The sequence below is a fragment of the Argiope bruennichi genome, chromosome 2 (assembly GCF_947563725.1).
Source record: "Argiope bruennichi chromosome 2, qqArgBrue1.1, whole genome shotgun sequence".
Classification (NCBI taxonomy): domain Eukaryota; kingdom Metazoa; phylum Arthropoda; class Arachnida; order Araneae; family Araneidae; genus Argiope; species Argiope bruennichi.
Genome location: NC_079152.1, coordinates 88,255,082 through 88,276,801, shown reverse-complemented (window position 1 = coordinate 88,276,801; position 21,720 = coordinate 88,255,082). Strand labels below are relative to the sequence as shown.

Below are 21,720 nucleotides of genomic sequence, written 5' to 3'. Positions count from 1 at the left end.
AAGTGTTGGTAGTGCTTTATTTAAATAATTTGGGTTACAGCTTTTATCAACATTATGAAAAAATAATATTACATAAACAACGCATGAGAGATAAGTATCTTTGTGTCTCACGTTTGTATCTCAAGAAATCACTGCGATCTTGAGACCAAAATCTTTGACAAATAGAAAAACAAAATTGCACTTAAATTGCAGCTAGACACATATAATACAGACATGCAATTAAATAGCCAAAAGAATGTATATAATTAATAAAGTAAACAATAAAAAATAATTTTTATAAAGTGCACATTTAATGTTTATTAGATTAATAAATTCTGAAATACACATAAGATCGAAATTTAAAGGTTTTTTTTTCTAAAGCTGAAATTTATTTTCCGGCATAGATGCATAACCAAGATAGTTAGTCCCCATTATAGTAAAGCAAATAGGTTATTAACTTTACAACAAATTTTGCTTCCCCGCTTTAACGACTTCGTCGTTATTACATGATTCTGATGAGTTGGCGACTGATTTTCCATCTAAAGTAGATGGATGCATTTGCTGAGAGAGGGAAAAGTATGAAGTGGTTCATGAATAGTGGAGAAATAATGCGACTGTGTTTATCTTGGTGCAATTTTCTAATTTTAATTACTGATATATCTTCAGTAACATGTCACAAAGACCCGAAAAACAGTAAAAAATTATAAGATTTTGATTGATCCTTGTTTCTTAACTTATCGAAATAGACCGATCTGATGTCAGTCCCCTGTCTCTCACGCGCTAAATCGTGAGAGACAGACTTTTTTTTTTTGGCCGTATGATCTCGTACCAGAAAGTAGATTTGAATCTTTTTCTAATTTCAAAATTTTTTTTATTTACAAATATGATAATAATAATATTACAAATCTTATTTCAAACTGTTTTCACTAACAAAGTAGTTTCGAGCAATGATAGAATGTTTTTAAGTCAACGCCAAAAGGCAATATTGCTGCTTCTAAAAGGATCCCCTATTGGATATTTTGTGAATTATTGTGCAGTTCCCAACCGAATCATTTAACCGAAAAAAGCACAGATTTTTTGTTTTAAATTATTTCCATTTCCTCATATGAAATTCCTTTTCTTTACATGCACAAAAAATTCTAAAATTTTCAAGTTGATTCGATATTAATAAATTGCATATATATATATATATACAAGTTTATATTCCTTCCTAGTTCCTTTAATTACATTATTTACTTGTATTATCATTGTTTGTGTATGTGTAGTTACATCATTAATAATTATATAATTTACATCATCGTCTATAAGTAATCTGTCATTCAACCTGAGCTATAAAAAACTAGAACCAGCATCAGTTCCTTTTTATTTGCAAGGAAACTGACTCAAGTCCGTTTTCTGCAATAACTGCATGGAACTATTTGTAAAGTGTATTTTATGACAAGGAACAATAGCACACCCTTTATACAAATCTCGTTTATTTGAAAGCAAAACTGAATTGGGATTTTATTACTATCAGCTGTGTACAAACTTTGCGTGTATTTTAATTTTCATACTGAGGTAACAAAATTGATTCCATTATAAAATGCATCAGTATATTGTATTTTTATTGTCTCACTATTTCGATTAAGAGAATTAATTTCATCGAGTTTCATTTAAAATTGAAGACTTACTAGTAACTGCTTTTATCTTGGATCATTTTCAAGACTATATTCATAAAATCAAAATATTTTTTAATAGGCTTTAAATAATTAACACCAGAAGGTGTTGAAGATATGAATGCTTAATTATTCAAGCCTGCTCGATTTTGATTTTTGTAATTTAGCACATCCAGATGTTTAGTCTTTTAACGTAGGCACATATTTCTGCTATCTTAGCTGTTTGTTCCTTAACAAACAACATTGTACATCTCAATTTTCCTAATGCCTTTAGAAGAAAAAGTAATTAAAAAGTTATACTTTATTGATTTAGAAAATTTCAGCTTTTCTTTTTATTTTAAAATTTAGAAAATTGAGATTGGCGATGTTGCTTGTTAAACTTCGACCTAAATTTTCACAATCAAACTTTTATTTTGAATGTTAACATTATTAAACAGCTTTTAATTTTTTAGATAAATTGCCTTTTTTTTTCAGACATATTTTCGATAACTTTCCACATTTAATTTAATTCTCAACTTAATTAATTTTTCCAATTAATTCAATTAAAAAATTTTTTATTTATTTTTCTTACCCAATTTAAAATCTAAAATTACTCTTATTCATTTATCATCAATTTACACTATTACAGTTCGACTTTTTTTGACGTTTATCAAATTCATCATTCGAGGGACAAGTTTCTGGCTCTTTTTCTGTAGAGGTTAATTCGTGTCTCTGGAGATAATCTCAAAGCTGGGAGCCTGTAAGAGGGGTATTCGAGAATGTTTCGGACTCTGGCTCTGGCAGCATTGATGGACATCAAGGCCCTCCTAGTGTACATGTCCTTGGAATACAAAGGAGCGAATGTCCGTGAGTGTGAGTACCACGGATAAGAATATTCAGGATACATCTACAATAAATACAGACAAAAAGATTTTTATAAATTTTATTTGGGCTTTATGCAAAATATTTAACAATAGTCAGTTACAATCTATTTAAATTGTATTTCGCAATTATGTAAAAGTCATAAAATAACTAAATAGTGATTATTTAGTTAAAAAAGACAATGAGAGCGCTAAGAATAAATTTGGAAATGCATCTCAATGCCACTTTTGAGATAAACCGAAACTTAAATAATGATATTTGAAGGAAAATGCATATGTTTTGTTAAGTGAAATTTGCGCTATTTCTACAACTTAAAAATACTTAGTACCTATGGGAATTTTTATGCTACGATATTTTATATGAACCTTAAAATGGTGAAAAAAAGCATTAGTTTATGTTTCTCTATTTCTTCATATTAGAAAATTACATGATAAATTTGTAACTATATGTTAATTTCATGCTTCAATAAAATTTTTATATGAAAGATAAAATTCACAAATTTTGACGAGATGGGGTATATTCTTGAAAGTTTAATTTTTTAGAGAGTTTAGAAAGTTTAGTTTAATGTCACTAATTATCATAAATATAAATCCATGAAATATTATTTTGAAGACAAGGATTATGCTTATTTTGATTTGCAACATTTATGTCCGATATTCAGTATTATTAATTAGATTCCTAAAGGTTCAAGATTTATTTTTGCTCCAAAGCTCCGAGGGAAAAAATAAAGTGCTGATGCATATCATCTCATCAGACAAGTGATTAGTCCAGCAGCAAGCTATCATATAAATCATTTGGCTCCTATCTCATTTAGGCCAAAAGTTGCAGAAACATCTTGTGGTTTTCTTCTAGGCGAGTAATGTGTCACACATCAAAGTGACATAAATAAAATAGAATATTGCAAGGAGGTATTGATATAGTTTCCTTTTTCTAACCTTCTTTCTAAGCCTTCTTCTGTTTAATATTCCGGTTTACAATAAAAGATGCAACGGTCCTCTAACTTATCCAAAAGATGTCCTCTCATGTAACGGTCATCATATTATGCTTCCAATAGTTCTGTCCAATTCTATCCAATAGTTCTGGAATTTTTTTGTTTGCACAGGTACTGAGTTTTCTTTTATAAATGATTTCTATGAAAATTTCGAACTGAAAATGATAGCCTGATGACAAAATTTGAGTTAAATTTCTTAATTTTTCACATAAATTTGATAGAAAAAATATGTATACTGATTTGTTTGTCATTTTTTTTTTAAAATTCTAAAATTATTTTTCACCTATATAGAATATGAAACCAAAGCGATTGGTTTTATTGAGTTGATTATAACCATTAAGATATTGAAGTATCCATTTCTTCTTCATTTATGACAGCGTTTTCAATAATTTCTTGATCCGTTGCAAAAGCTATTATTTCTAATTGTTCCTAAAGGAAAAAATCATGATGGTAATTAGCGTCACAAAATAAATACACTTAAATCTAATCATGCGTAAATGATTTTAACAAAAATGCTTTATATATCTTTTTTCATAACTGTTAATAATTAAAAAATAAATCTCTTCGCCCATTAATCCAATGAAATATCTAGTAAAAGAAAGTAGTAAAAAATGAAATATAAACTAGAAATATGCATTTTTAAAATTTTATTTCTGTTCATTTTTTTCTTTGAAAAACATTATTTGAAAATTTTAATATATTAAAATAGAAGGAAATAATTACTCAAGATTTTATTAAATTGAAATTGAAATTTTCCTTTGATGCACATGTTTTTAAAGATGGAAAAAAATTTGAATTTGACAAATTGAAATTTACTACCTTATTCATGGCTTCTTTTATAGACACAGAAATTTTTTTTCCCCCAAGAAAATTTGTTCTACTTTTGTCATTCTTAGACTAAGCTGAATAAGGAAAAAAAATTCCAGAATTGAAAGAAAAATTATTAGGCCGATATACAAAATTTTTCATTTATACTTCGAGCAAAAAATCTTCCACACTTGTGCAATTTACTAGGAAAAACACTAATAATTTTAAATTGCGAATTAGAAGATGTGAGATCATTAATCAATAAACAATTTTTTTCTCTTTTGTCTATTTATAAGGTTATCTAAAGAGGTTAAAAAGTCTTTAAGAAGGGATGAAGTCATCCAGTATCTTTTGTTTGCAACGGATTTTGTCGGTAAGGTCTTAAGGTTTTTAAAACATTGCGGCTTTGCTGCTATTACTCTCACAAATGGCTTCAATTTGTCCGTTTTATCATCTTTAATCTCAAGCAAAACAGCAATCCTGATTTTGCTTTTTTACCCCTTCCCTCAGACATTTTTTCATTTCTATAACAAAGCATCTCCTCAGGTTGTAAGTTATAAAACAATCTAGTTTCATCTACGTTGTTAATGTTGGATGGTGAATGCACTTAAGTCAGGTTGAGCAATTTTTCTTGCCAATCTTTTACTACATTTTTATTTACATTCGCTTTTTCTCCGCATACTTTCTTTTGGGCTATGTGGTATATTTTCTTGAAATGGTCGATCCAACCATTGGATACAGAAAAGTATTTCATATTATGCTTCTCAGCAAGTTAGAAGACATTTTCTTTGATCAGAGGCCCATTAAGCACTAATTTTTGCAATGTTGAACCATTCTAGATCAGCATCAAGAACGGAAAGAGAAGTGCATTTCAATGGCATTTTTATTTTCGACTACGTTTTCCATACATTCTGCAATTGGTTTTTCAATTTCAACTATTTGTTTAATAATTGTAGCTAATGTTAACATGGAGATCCCAAGCCGTTCTGTTAAAGCGTTTTGAGGTCCAACGCTGACGAGAAATCCGTGCAAAATGTTAAACTTTTCACTCAACAACAACAAAAAAACACACGTCATTTTCGGCAATTTTGCATGCTTCACGATGTTTCAAAAATCAAATGTTCTGTAAAGCCGAGTATCCAATACACCTTTGTGTTACGGAGTAGAAAGAGATAAGAAAGGAATTTCTTAACAGTTCTTAACAGGTTGCACTCATTACTCATCTGTTCCGGACAAGATGGATACTGTAGTCATTTGAAAAGCAATCCAATATTTTTCTAACACTAACTTAAAAACAATTTTTTTTACTGTATAAATAATTCGTTGATTCTCAGTTTATTATTCGTTAAATAGAAGTTTTTGGTCTTCATTTTAATCGGCGAAAAATTCTTTAAATAGCGAAATATGGGTTCGTTAAATCAGGACTTGACTGTATTTAAAATTCCAAAGCTATTAAAAGGAAATCGCGATTAAAGTTGTGTGGAAAATTGTGAAGAAAAATTGAGTAATTATTTCAAATGTAGTTTTATAAAATGATTGGTCTTCCGACATTTACCCCGATAGTGCTATTTTTTTTTTATTTTGTTTCAAATTAAAAACGTATTCCGAATTTGTATAATTTTATATCCTTAAATAAGCAATTCATACTCATTTAAAAATTTAATTAGATTTAATAAAAGAAGATAAGTTTCTTAAGAGACCTCCTTCCCACATAATGTTATATTTTAAGTTAGCTACATTTCAGTGAATAATGCAATTCCTTAAAATATATTTAAATTTCATTATTTCTTAGCTCATACTATAATACTACCAATTTTAAAATGATTAAACAATCTGATTAGCAGCGGTAGTCCTAATATTCCACTTTTGTTAGATTCCCAAGATCTCCTTCAATAATTACAGCATTTCTAGTTGATGTTCTGAAAATTTGGTCTCTTTAGTTCATTTCTTATCTGTGCACTATCTTTCGAGTTCTCACTTGTTCACTGTCTAGTAAGCTTCTCTTTACTCTTTTGGGAATGTGTTGTCATTTTGATTCTATTAAAAGTTCAGATTACATTCTTTGTCAAACTGCAAATTTTATGAGTGACTTATTTTCAGATATTAAAAAGGTATTCATTTTTAATTTTCCCATATATTAAAATTAATTATGTAAAAATAATCATTAGAATTAAAAATGAATATATTAATTTGCTCATTTTTTGTCATAAACTTGTCCGTTTGTGTTTTTTCTTTCTTACCTTCAATTGAGAATTTGCTCTTTCCAGAAGTTCGATTTTGTCACCTAGTTTTTTGCTTTCGACAGCAGTTTGTTGCTCCCAATCTCGTTCCATGAGGGCATGCCGAGCTTCCTGCAGCTTCAGTTGCTTGCGCATTTCTTCGTTTTCAGCCGTCAGGAAATCCAGCTGATAAAGGGATAATAATACATGCGCCTGTTAAGGAGCTGATTTAGAACAGTTATTTGAGAAGTGTTCTAATTTGTTCTGAACTGGAACAGAAACATAGCGAAAATAGTAATTTAAATTGGCATATTGACTAATATTTTATTAAAGGAACACTTTGCGAAAAAAATAGGCTATGTACTGGATCGCGAGGTTTTTCTTAAAGACAGACATTTTAAATTGATTCGAGCAATGGGTCATTTGTCTTTTTTACGCAAAAAAATATACAGCTTGCTTTGAATTAAAATGGAAATTCAGCTTTAACAAAGAAATTTTGATACAAAAAAAATATAGGAATTTTTTTTCTATAAATCATAAACCTTGATAAATATTTAGAAATTGATAATATTAGCTTTTATACAAAAGATATGTAGTTTTTTTTTTTTTTTTTTTTTTGTGGAAACTAAAATGATAAAATTCTCAGATTATCCGTGATAATCCCATAATTAACTAATTTGTCCTGGATGGATAAAAATGATTTGAATTTGTTCCAAATTTTTCTCACCAACACATATTTTTAAAATTTTTTTAGAACGATAGTTTTAAATATAATTAAAGTTATTTAAAAAATGAAGCAAATTCGCAGTTTTTATAGACGTAGACTATGATAATCTTAATTTGTAAAAAGGTTACAGAGTTTGTTCTTAATAAACGATTCATATTAATACATATGAACTAAATTTGATTTTTAAACGATATTCCGAAGAATTTCCTTTCTCAAACTTTATTATATGTAATTCAAGATCTTTTTAATACGATGCATTTAAAAACATAAGCTTGAAAATAAAATCATACAATTTAAAATGGAATTTATTTATGCTTCTTCATAAGTTTCTGACTTTTATTTCTAAAAAAAAATTTAATATTTGAATGTTTTTTTGGTTTTTGACTTGATTTTTTTTATTTGCTTCTATTAAATATTCTATGCTAGAGTAAAGGACTAAAATTTAGAGTGTCTGATTACTTTACTTAAGCACAGTAACTAGATCTTTAATTCTGAACCATTCATATATGGCGTTTTTAATACTTTCTGCGGAAAAAAATATTTTATGTGCTCCTAAGAGGAATTATAAATAAAAAGATTTTTTTTTTCTTCTTTTGCAAACTTATCAATCTCTCACAGAGCTAAAATAAGCTTTGCGATAAACTTTGTTTCCTCTTTTTTATTGGCTTTCGGGATTGTTATTGGTAGGATTAAGCTTGTGCTTTACAAGCTAACCTTATCTTTCTTTATATTTCAAATATTTAGGTAAAAATTACAAAAAGAGAAAAAGGAAGACGATAACACTTTTTTTATTATTATTTATAACTAACTTTTTTTATTTATTTATTTTTGCGTGTGATTACAGATTCTTTTTCTCTCACACCGTATAAGGTCTTGCTCTATCTGGGAATCAGTGAATTGATTGATGGACCAAAGCAGATAACGAGCGGGGCTCATAATTAAGGATATACGATAAATTAAATCAGCCGTGGTATAAAGGTTTCATTATATTTTCTTCTAAAACTAACGAAATTAGGCATCTCAAAAATGTGTCACTCAAGATATTTATCTAAATATTTATCTTATAATCAAATAACAAGTTTTCTCCTTAATGTAAGAATTAATCTAATTTTCTTTCTTAAAAGCTCCTCGGTTCTTTATTGTATCAAGAATTTAAGTGCTTTAATAATGAATATTTTAGCGGTTATAAATATATTATGTTTAAAAAGAAGTGTTAACATTTAATCAAACACTACGGTATGGTAATTATGTTTTATTTCTCTAAAGCTGAATTTGGTTTAAACAATTTGTCTTCATTATCCGATCTTTTTTATATCTAACAATTCATAAAAGTTTCAACATCATTTACTTAAAAAATTTTTTTTCTTGTTGCAGTTGGGAATCTTGATTTCAATTTCTTGAATTGGAGGATGTATACAGAGATTTGATATAAAATATGTTTTTAAAATTATTTTAAAGAGGCCGATGTTTAATGCTTGTCGTTTTAAAATTTGGAGGTCAGCGAATTTCTTTTAACTGCTAATCAAATGCTTATCTAATAAAATATATTAGATAAGCATTAAGATAATTAGATAACGGTATCAGATTAATTAGATAACAGTATATCTAAATAATATCTGATATATTGTCTGAATCATCAATTGCATCTTTATTGTTGCAATCTTTAAAGGAGAAAAACACATTTTAAATTGCCCATAAAATTATTATCAACTAGTTATTAAGAATCAATTCCAGTTAATTGTGCTTAAAAAGGCTACAAAACGCTCAATATACCGCATTAAAATAACTGGAATTGGAACAAGATTTAGTTTTAAATACATAAATTTATATTTTATGTAATGGAAATCTATAATTCAGCCCCTGTATCCCACGTGTATATAAATATAATAAGCAAAAAAAAAAAAAAAAGAATTTTATGATTATTATGCATTAAAAACTAAAAAGCAGAAATTATAGCTGCAATTTATTCTAAAATTTAAATATCTCTACTAATAATAAAAATGAAAATGCATATGTGTCTGTGTGTGTAGGTCAAATCTACAGGTCAGGTAGTTTGGATAATTGTTGCCAAACTTGATCCAGTGACCTATGAAAGATGGGATTGTACACTTCATAATGATTTTTTAAAAAATCAATTAATTAAAAATTAAGCAAAATTTAGGCATTTTGGTAGAAGTAGAAAAATTGTTCACTATATAAAAATTATTTTATAACTTTATAAAACCACAAAAAAAAATATTTTCAATAATACCAGTTTTTTGCAGCATATTTTTCTACTTTTAATTAATTTAAAAAAAATATTTTCAGCATATTTTACAACAATATATTACCGTTGAATTGAAATTCAAATCATTTTCATTGTTGCTATTAATATTTCCTCCTAGATATCTTTTGTTTATGATTTGAGTAGGCTTCAGTGTAAAACATAACCTTCGAAAAAATACTGAGAATTAATTGTACTTACAATTAAGATTTAAAATCAAAAAGAAACAACAGTGAACATTTTTTGAAGTATCTTTACATAACAATATATATATATATATATATATATATATATATATATATATATATATATATATATATATATATATATATATATATATATATATATGAAGTTACAATACTACGAAAGTTAGAAAATCGTTGAATCTTTAAATTACAATTTTAATGGTTCTGGTTTCCATTAAAGTGGTTCAGGTAGAAAAAGAATAGAGAACTTTAGAACAATTAAAATAACTCGGACTTAATGTCTATAATAATTTGATGTTTGATACCGTTTGTTCAGGAAATAATAATTGTGAGTTATATATTTAGAAGTTTAATTGAAATTAAATGAATCAATATCACCGGCGAACTGGTTGTTGTTAAAATGGGTGAGTTAACAAAAAAATATGAACAAAATTTTGACAATAAAGTTATGTAGTAACCTCATTTTTAATGCTTTATCTGTTAAAATAAAGTTTTTATAAGAAAAAAATGCGGCTATAATCTTAAATATAGGCACATCAATCCAATTAAAATATTTTAAAAGTCAGTATTTTCTATTTAAAAAAAGGAAAGTTACGTATTAATGTAAGGTGAAATATATTTTGAACTTATATAAAATTCGAAATAGATATCATAACATTGGAAAGAAATAAAATATTATAGTAGATACAAGAAGTTAAAATACACGGTTTCTAATCAAAGAAAATTTCATCATAATGTTGGCGGTCAGGTAATTAACTACATTAAAGAGATAAACGAGATTAATTTTGTAGGAGACTGGAATTTCTATTACTTACCCTTTCTACTATGTCCATTTTTCCTCTTTCAGACAACAGAGCTTTCCGGATTCCGAAAGACACCCCACTATCGTAGAGGTTTTCATAAGCAGCAAGGCTCATTCTCAACTCATCTCGAATTCGAACTAAAAGCAAACCTCTTTCCATGCAGTTAAGAGTTTCCTGACGAATCAGTTCATCTGTTTGAGAAACAAATGTTTCAGAATTATTCATTTAAACATTGCTAATGAGGAAAATTAAACAGGTACTGCAGGGTACGAGAACATCTTTAAAGATACAAATAATATTCAACTGTAACTTTAATCCACTATCCACCGCTATAAACCACTTACATTTTACTATCGGAATCAATTATAATATATGTTTTCATAGAATTCATAAAGTGAATATAAAATGAGAAGCAAACATAATGTTTTTGTCTAGTCTTTTATTTTGAAGAGAGGGTTCAGTATGATTTGATTTTTTTTTCGAAAATATTAGTTAATTTTTCAAGTATCAGAGAAGGCATTTCTCATAAATATTCAAGGCTGAAAATTGATAAACCATTAAAATATCTTGTATTATGGGAAAACATTTAATGATTGATTATAAATGTTACACGTGTTTTTCATGTCTGTCAAAATGCATGCCCACTACGTAAATGAGAAAATATGGTACACTTTTTCAAGATGGAATGTAAAGTTCTTATTGACTTTCGATTTTAAGAAAACTTAAAGGTGTTTGTTTTGGTTATGTTGTGTTAATTTCGAACGACTTTTCAAAATAATCTGAACTGATAATCCGTAACGAATAATTATAGATAAATAACAATGAAAATTGTTTAAGAGTATGAGATTCACAGACCAAAGCACTGATCATACAGCTCCCTTCGTATAGGGCAAATTCCAATTTCTCTAGCATTACGTTCAATGAGACGAGCATCCAATTTTTCTGCGAGATTTATCACATCCAATCTTGTTGCTGGAGTCCTTGATACTGGCTGGATCCACAGCTTGCCATCCTCTTCGAATTCTCTATGTAAAGAAAAGTTTATTTTTAAGTTATATAAGATGATCGAGCGAAAATAAATAGATTCTTGAATATCTGGATCACAAGTAAAAAACTTGTATGCTACTTTCTGTGCTAGGACTGGAAAACTAATTGCTGGTTGTAATAATTTTAGTATTAGATGTTATGTGTGGCTGTGGTAGATAGGGCCAGAGATGAAGGACAGTGCAGTCACCTGACAGGAAATCAAATGTGAAAATGTCCCACACTATTTAAACGGATATATATATATATATATATATATATATATATATATATATATATATATATATATATATCATAATCTAATTTAAGTCTTCATTAATTTCCTAATTTTTATCTTAATTTAACCCATATTAACTGCACTCGAAAATATTCTCTTATTTCCTTATCCAATTCCACTTCTTATTTAATTAATTTTAACATGCGCTTTAGAAAACTGTAAATTCAGCAGGTTCTCAAGCTCTGAGTTAAGAGGTAAAACTCCTTAATGTTTGCAATATTCTTTTAAAGATACCTAAATTTCTCTATTCTAAATCGACACGTATTAAAGAAATCCCTATCAAAATCTCATAGTAAAAACCATTGAGGGGGAAATTCTTGTGTCGCTATGTTGAATGATGCATTTTTTTATAATCGTCACTTGTACAAATTTTGTCTTTATTTCTTTATGTTTTCTGTCGATATTTCGTTGGTAAAAAGCACCAATAAGAAATAGACACGAAGAATTATGTTCAACAGATGTTTAATGTTTCCTAACAGATATCAAATTACACTTTTTAGTTATAAGAGAGATATTTCGAATTAAAAATGAGAAGAACAACCTGCAAGATTGGATTTTTAATATTTAGGTAGAATCACATAATTATTTCTTTCGTATTCGCATGTGGAGGATAATTTAATAAAGTTAATTATACTAAAATAAAGATTTTCGTTAATATTTCGAATTATTAAACGATAAAGAGCATTTTTTATATAAATTTCTTATCTCCATATCTCAAAAAGAATAGATTAAAAGATTTGCTAATTCTCGCTAAATCACATACAGCTGCCTGTTTTTGCATCAGACAAAATATGGTTAACTTTTTAATTATATTTTACTCAAGGTATATATATATCTGCACCTCGGAAGCATAGGACACATGTCTTTACGAAATTTCATCACCCCAGCCGAGGCCATCAAGAGTAACTAGATAAAAAGCTATCATAGATGTAAGTAGTCTTTGGCTTCCCTATTGGATAAAATAATGTCAGGTCGAGTTATGAGTTCAATGACGGAACATACTTCCTACAGAAGGACTAGATCATGATGATCATTACGACTGTTTCAATCTTGGTTCTAAGGAATTCAATCTCAGTTCCCCGCTAATTACTGTCATGAAGATTTTCATTCAAAACACTCCGGATGCTTAGGCAATGTCGGCGTAACCCCAACGTGATTACCAACTTTGATTGAAGTAATAGTTTGAACATGTAATATTTGCATTGGAAAAGAAGACTTAGTATTTATTTAAAAGCTAATGACTTCCCAAATAATTCATGTAGAATATAATGTTCTTTACATATGGCGATAGGAAAGCATATAATTATAAGCTATTTTATTTCGGTAAAAAAAATTAGACTTTCCGAGATACTGATATGTAAACTGAAATTTTGTTGCAATGCATTAAAATATACCTGGGTGGAAGAATAGCATCCAGTATTTCAGCTACTTGCAGATCTTTGCTTTTAGTCTCCTGGCGACTTGATCTTGCTGACGATGGCTTATTATCACGTATATTGGGTAAACGAGATTCCCTCTGAAAATGACACATCCAAGTAAATTATACGTCTTGATGTTCAAAGAATGGAGAAACTTATGTTTTAATTTTCGAAATACCATTTGCCTTACTTTTTTCAAAACTGAAAAGGAAAGTTAATACGCACACAGAAATCAGAAATACAAAAATATTGAAGTAAATTAGCAGTTTTACTATCTGGATTTACAGAAATTTATTAATTATAAAAACCAAGCTAGGAACGATTATTTTGTTCCTTCTCTTCTATTCACGAGATGCTGATTTAAGTTTAGTTACATTAGATCTAAACGCGGAGCTGCACAAACAGGTTCGAAGGTCATTCGAAATGACCTGTTGTTTTAAACCGTGCATAGATGTCGTCAAAGCCATCTGATCCTACTATAATCAGCCATCTGATCCTACTATAAATTTCTTCATTATTTCAGTGGAAGAACATTTGACCCGTCACAGATATTCATATCAGGACCACGTACATGTTCATAGAACTGCTTTCTTGAGCAACTTTTTCGGCCTGTCATGCAGACTTATGAATAGGTTATAAAAACAGTGGCGGATTTAATCACAGTGCGGTCTCGGGTAGAGCAGATTGTTAGAAATCTTTTAAATGAACAGAGCATTAATTTCACATTTGAACACATTTAAAAAAAATTAAGTTAGGTTATAAATTTATATTTAGTTTATACATTTTTATTTATTTATTTATTTTAATTTTAGCACCTTTTTTAAAAGTTTTTTTTATTTACTTTTAAATATAATTGCCATAAAAATATGATTGAAATAAAAAAAATTCTGAAAATTTAATCCATAATAATTACTTTATTATTATCTTATTCACAAATTAAAGCATTTAATTGATATGATAAAATATTACGTAAAAATAAACTTTTAAAGCGGATAATATTACGTATTTTTATTTTTTTAGAATTATTGAATGAAATATAACATAATTATTTAAATAAATAATTAATATTGCGGTAAATTATTGTAAGAAATTAATTGTTTTTAAAATTTATTTAATACCAATTTTAGTAATTCAATTAATACCCATTTAATTTTATTCGTTTATTACTTACAAAATTTGTATTTTTTACAAATTTATTTTTAAGTTTATAATATTTTTTAACTGATCTGCTTGTAGTCCCTTCAGATTAGCTGTCCTAGGGTGCTTTATCTTTGTTAGAAATCCACAATTTTCGATAAAAAGAGAAAACGAAATGAATAATAATTCGCATGTAATTTAGCAGTTTCTTTAATAGACAGTTATTATGTCATTTCCTTAAATAACTAGTAATTTAACACTCGGGTCGAAATCTTGAATGAGTTCCCCAAAAAATCAGATATCGTCGGTTAAGGTTTTTTTTTTTTTTTTTTAAACGAAGCGATAATGTGTATTTGTAAGAAATAAAGAAACAGATGTACAGAATCAGATTAAGAACTAGTTTTCCTTAAATTCGAAGGTCGCTTTAAGGTCAAAATAAATCAAAGTAACCATTTTACGGGTATTACAGATGTTTTATCAACAGAATTGTTACTGGTATGATTTCTGTCTGCTAAAGATTAGAATTTCACTCTTCTATTGATAAAAGAAATTTTTAACATTTTTTTTTGTCTAATTTTATTTATACAATTATAAATGATGGAAAAAGAATAGTAACTCCACGAAGATAAACCGCATCCACTAATTATTTGAAAAGAGGGAAAAGCACTAAAAGAATCATTATAAATAGCGCGTTGAACCAGTGTTCGGTATTTCGTTTTTTGAAAAATTCAAGCAAGCCGTTTGCTGAAAATCAACTCGCTACAAATAATTGGTTGATTCCAAAGCTTAGTTGCAACTGCAGTGATTATTTGTGGAAAACGTAAACAAGTCGCTCGTTGAAAATAATTGACTCGAAAAAACTTTTTATGTATTTTCTCAGTATTTATATTGTTCATCGTATTTACGAGAATTCGTTTTATTATTATTTTCAAATAATATTTACTTTTTTTTTCGGCTGGCAGGATCATAATTAGAAAACATTATTCGCCTTTTTTTTTTCCTTTTATTCTAAATGTTGCAAATTGTATAACTGGAAATTAAAGAGGAAAGATTTTCAACTGATTAAATAAACTGATGAGGGTAAATTAAACAGATAAATTTTGCCCAATACGATGTTTTAAATTATTTTTTTTTCACATTTGGAATAGCATGTTTTAAAGTCCGGCAAGTAATATTTAATGTATATAAGACGATACGTACACGCATCTCTAAAAAAAATTCTTTTCGGAACAGAAAATTTTGTAATTTCTTCTTTATTTCAAAAATTATTATCTCTCTTTTTTTAAGTATTATTTTACCTATTTCTAAGTCACTAAGCCATAAAAAAACGTGTTTTCTATAGTTATTCAATGCATATTTAGGAAAATTTTAAAATATAAATAATACCGGTGACCAAGGTGAGATAAAATTTAGGCTAATTTTAGCAATCGGTACTCTTTATGGAAGTTTATAAATGATTATCTACTCACACTTTTAAAATAAAATGTGGTTATAATTAAATTTTAATCTATTTAGAATTGAAAAAAAAAGCGCATGTCAGGTGTTCTAGAATGCCTAATCTCTGTATGCACTAGGGAAATAATGATTTTCAGAAATGAATTATAAGGAAGGAAAGACAAACAATCCCTGGTATAAACAAAATTCATTTGATCCTGAATGAATTTCAGTTTCTGTTGTGATGTCGTAGAAATTATCGATTACAAGTGACTGACAAATTCACATTAGATAAGATGTTACAATAGAAAAAAAATTACCATAAACGTTTGATCATCATTTTAATTTGACAATGAGATAATTTTTTTATCCTATCTTCGCTCCTATATATTTTTTATTATTTTCTGAGCGACATTTGTCCCCTCACATTTTGAAATGCATGCTATCGATAAGTGATTATATTTTATTAGCGATATATATTTTCAGTGGTGGATTTAAGTACTTTGCGATTTTATGTAGTGCTCATTATGGGGCTCCTCTTTAAATAAAGTGGACAATTTAGCTTCACATTTCAACGCATTTTTAACATGTTAAAGGTTTATTTTAAATAAATAATTTTTATTTCATTAACTTTTACGAAATGTGTTTATTTTTATTTATCTAATCTGATTAGAAATCCATGTTATTTAAGCAGACGCCCTGTGTTCAATACTTGATAAAATTTTAATATTATTATAATATTTTATATTCGATTAACTTTGTATATTTTACAAGTTTATTTTAATTGGTGACCAAAAAAATAAAGTTTTTAAATCGATCTACTTGCAACCCTTTCTCAGTCTAGTCAGAAATCTACCACTGAGCGTTTTCAGAACAACGAGTGTTTTTCTACAGACATTTACATACGGGTGCTTTAATCCTTACTATCCTATATCTAAAGTAAATTAAATTAGATACATCACTAAGATGGGATGAATCATAAAAATAGTTCAAATGAAATTAGCATAGAAATTGATCATGAGCTAAATTATGCCAATTATTGAAATGGCAGAAAAAGTGAAGATAAAAAATATCAAAATCTAAACACACACACACACACACACACACACACACACACACACACACACACACACACACACACACACGTTCTAAAAAAAACGAATTATTGTACAATATTTTGCAAAAACATAAAAAAAAAAATTCTTCAATATTTTTTAACGTTTTAAAACTTGGGAAAAATATTAACAAAAATATTAATTAAAGAAAAAGAAATAAAAAGCAGTTCATTTTTCAAATTATAAATTAGTTCATAATTTACTTACGCGAGTTCCTTTGGTATCCGCGTCTTTTGTTGTCACTAAAGTTGGTGTTTCATACTTTACCAAAGAAAGAGTAGGGGCAGCAATCATTTCACTGAGAGAAGTAGCCATAGTTCAGTCTATAAAAAAAATAATAATGCTTTAAAATACTTAATTAGACAAATGAACAAAATTTCTCTTAAGTTGAATCCGCTGAAAGTTTAGAAAAGGAAAAATTGTAACATTTCTTCCCTTTTACAGTCTTGAATATGATCTTAGAGCTATACAAAATCTTTTCCGTTCCTTTACGTAACCTATCGGAAGTGGACAGTTCGTAGGTAAAAAGACATTCGGAAAGTCCCCCATCCATTTTGTTGTCATCCTGTTACCTTGACAACTTATAAGGACGACTTTCTACTTGATGTCCCTTGCACTTGATCATTCTTCATCGCATGAGGAGATACGACCTTGCAGTTTCATTACCTTTAATGAGATGTCCAAGCCAAAACAAAGTAAAATGTTCTCTTCAGATATAAAAAGGTCGCCAAATTGAAAAAAAAAATGTATAACTCACGCAAGTTAGCAAATATTGCATCTTACTTTGCCCTAGATTTACGTTAAAGTCTATATTAAAGAAATGAAAATTTAATATATTCTTTACTGCAAGCAGCATGTTAATGAGTTCATGCTTCAGCAATATTATGTTAAAGCTTATGTGTAATGAATAATGAAAGGATTCGCAAGCTTGCACGGTTTCCCGGCCTTTTCAGAACGTACTTTATTTAACTTGACTTACAATGTTTATAAAGATGAAGATATGTAATTGATTTTTCACTCATTTCTGAATATGCTAGAGATACGCAATTCCGTATAATATTCTGTTCCCGATGACAATATATTATTTTGATATTTTCAAAATTAATTATCATTTAATTAATTTTGACAATTAATTTTGATCACAAACTAACTACTCCGACCCGCCCGTAGACACATGGAAAAACTAAATGACCTGACCACCACGATAGCGGGATATATTGGCGGGAACTGTGTTGTGTCCTAAGGGCCATCACCGGCCACAGCACAACCTTTCCCTTGTGTAGTACGCCCCGTCATCGATGGAAGGTAGCCAACCCCCACCTCTTTCTGTACCCACCAGAGCGTCGAGAAACCAATCCCTCCCCCCCCCCCACCAGTGGGATTTAATCTTTCATGAAGATCAAATGCGCATTGAATCTTTTAAACCATAAAGTAGAGAACTATTTAGTTTAAAATTTATGCGAAGAATTTGTTGATAACGGGAACTTGAATCGGGCTCCGTAACGAAATCTCACCCATTTATTTCTAGAACTTATCAATTACAGAATAAATGTTTTAAACATATTTATCAAACTTAATTATAAATCTGTGTAAAACTAAAAAAAAAAATTTGCCGAATTGCTTACATAATGGCAAAACTCTGTTTTTTACTTCAAACCTTTGTTAAATCTTTTGATAATATTATTTGTGTCATCAATTTGTGTCTATTTTATACTAGTAAGAAATATTACATTCCAAGGACCTTAATATTCCGTGCAGCCTGAATTATCTCCTGAGACGAAATAATTCATATTCTTTTATTTATCTTCATTGAAACCAAGCAATATTGATTTCAAATTATTATAATAATCGTCCTTGTTGATGTATAAGAAAGATAAATCGAGTATTTGTCTTAATGAAGAGATATTTTCTTTTGAATTTATAAATCTACATTTGTTGAATATCAGGATATTTCGGAAATGTAAGTTAGAAATAAATAACTTTTCTTTTCAAATTTCTGGAATCCATCGCACATCTAACAGTAGCAGCACAATCAGCAATTCAGCTGTAAAGCAGTATACCATTATCAATGTTACTAATAATTCAGTAATAATATTTCTAACTGTTAGAAAGTATTCTTTTGATTGATAACCAAAACATGTATCTCAGGATAAAAGGACAAACCGTACAAAATGCATTTATAATAAAATTGGACTGGATTTATTCTTCTGTATTTGGAATGTGGGGATGGGAGGGGAGGGAATTACTGAGCCAGACACCCTTCAAATAAAACTAAATAATGACGTAATTTGTTTCATTCCTTTGAAATTTCTATTAGTTATCAAAAAGGGTGAATGGCATAGAAAAATGCTTGTAAATTGAATCAGAATCGGGTTAATTTTCATTAAAATTTAAAGCACCTAATACGAAAAATACATGCAATAAAAAGTTGTGATGTGATTTAAGATGGTATGGGTTATACTAATAAATCATTAATCATGCATTTCCCCCCCATTCTTGAGACTGGAATCAATTCATTCCATAAACCATTTGAAATGACGACGAGGTACAACGTAAGCCCCGTGATTACGTAATGCACGGACTTCCCACAATGTAGTAATCTGTTTGATACTATATACAAACGGAAATAGACGAAATAGTTATTTCCGTTTGTAAATACAGTAGACTCCCGATTATCCGCGGGCGGATTATCCGCGGAGCGGATTATCCGCGCCTGCCGCACTAAGTGTTTGTTTTTGCTTCCAAGCAAAGAGAAAATGCTTCCAAAGCAAGAAGCAAACACAAATGACTGATTTCTTCAAAAAGGTGTAGTTTTACAGTTATGCTTTTGTAATTACATAATATATTATAGTATTAAAATAGTACATATGTATTAATTTTTCTGTGTATCCTTGACGCCTCTCGTAAGTACAAAGCACTTTTCTATTTTCATTAACAAAATGCATTTTAGGTTAGTTTTGAGTGATATACTAAAATATTAAGCGTTAGTGAAACATTTCCTGCTGTTTATTTTACGTTTTAATGTACATAAAACGATTTTTCAAAGTTGGAATGACTGTTTTCTCTTTTGTTATACCCGTTTTTAGCTTTTTTTTGGATTATCCGCGATTTTTGTTATCCGCGGCTGCCGCGCCACCCAATTCCGCGGATAATCGGGTGTGTACTGTAGTAATAAATTTGAAATATTGATTCGAATGCATATCATTTTATTGCTAAAGAAGTTAAACATATTTTATTCAAAATAGATTTCATGCTGTTTTTCAGTAAAACAAATGTCGAATTTTGAAAAAACTAATTTCTTAATGCGAATAATTATTTTCCTTTCAATAAAAATTACAACTTTCGATAACATTAAAAGCTTGACATTTCAAATGAACTTCTAGAATATGGCAAAGGCAGTTATTATTGCTTCTTCATGATTTAAAGATTTAATTTATCTAAAAAGATTCTTCCACCAATTTTCATCTCCGAATTCTTTTTAACGATGACAATTTTGAAAATTGATACAATGTTTTTAGAATCGTCTGCTATTGTGGATTGTTGGCAACGTTCCAAGATAATTTCTGCAATAAGAATCCAAGGACAAGGTTGTTAAAACATTTGTTCTGTGTAGATATTCAAATTTATATTCGACAATCCTGAGATTTGCGCATTTGCAGGGCAATTTGGTAACTAGAAAATTATTATAAACACATTAAATATTTTTTTCTTTTAATGTGTACCCATTTTTGGAGAATAAATTCTCAATTAAATTTATTTGTTTTTTTTATATAACGATTTCTTTTACAATTAGCTACACTTTATTTGTCAATTCTACCAAAGAAATCACATCTGAACTGTTATATTAGTGCAGTGATGATGGATATTAGTTAAAAAAAGGGGGGATTGGATAGTATCCAAAAAATAATAAAGAATAAATTAATAATTAAAAAATTAGAAATAAGAGAAGTAATAAAAGATAAGGATAAATAAATATTATATTCTGCAATTAGTTTCAGTATTTTTTATCAATCCACATTGGTCATTTTAGGTGGGACCATTTTATGCAATAGGCGAATTAGGCTGTTATTCAGAGGCGGATATTGTATTGATTTTATATTAATTTTGAACAAAAAAACAAAATTATTTAATTATAGTTTTAAATATTTTTAGAAGTAAAAATATGATTAGGGATTTTATTAGGCAGAAATTTATTTTACATTGTTTCATAAGCATGAATACTGTGGTTTAATTGTCATTCTTAGCTCGTAGTTTGAATAGTAGTAGTAATAGCTCGTAGTAGCAAGAATTAACTCCGCTTATAAAAAACAAAATATTTATTTAATAAAACATCATAACCTCACACGCAAACAGCTGTTGTTACAAATGAGTAAAAATAAAAGGTAATTCGAAGTTGAGGCCACATTATTTATATAATCAGGATCAGTTCAGTTTCAGCTCACTTTCTAGAATAATGATTCACATAGTAGCGCCACCACAAATACCAACTACAGGAATTCATATCAATCAGTTACAAAATCTTAAACATATGTATCAGTTACTTATATTATTAGTGATAAGGTTTGTAGCTATATGTTGTATTACAGTAAATGCTTCAAATTTAGTTACTTAAATATCCTATTGAGAGCTATAATTAAGAATGATATCAATTGCTTAATAATTAATTATTTTCGCTGATACAAATTCACAGTTTTGTTTCTGATGGAACGCCAATTGTTTTAGTTTAAAAAGCTGAAATTTGTTAAGATAAAGTCTTTTTTTAGGGTTATTATATTCAATGAATT

General features: G+C 28.4%; 1 protein-coding gene across 2 annotated transcripts; it reads right to left on the bottom strand.

Annotated features, from left to right (window-relative positions):
• Positions 1-17,424, bottom strand: LOC129959306 (axonemal dynein light intermediate polypeptide 1-like). Of its 2 annotated transcripts, none has more exons than XM_056072132.1 (6): positions 17,144-17,424; positions 13,227-13,348; positions 11,367-11,536; positions 10,524-10,702; positions 6,534-6,698; positions 1-2,520 (listed from the first exon to the last, which is right to left on the bottom strand). In XM_056072132.1, exons 1-6 carry the CDS (start codon positions 17,249-17,251, stop codon positions 2,293-2,295), a joined length of 972 nt encoding a protein of 323 aa, XP_055928107.1. In that variant the 5' UTR covers positions 17,252-17,424; the 3' UTR covers positions 1-2,292. The 2 variants fall into 2 exon arrangements, with proteins under 2 accessions (XP_055928107.1, XP_055928102.1); XM_056072127.1 differs by lacking the exon at positions 1-2,520 and adding an exon at positions 3,784-3,915.
• Between the last annotated feature and the right edge of the window lie 4,296 nt (positions 17,425-21,720).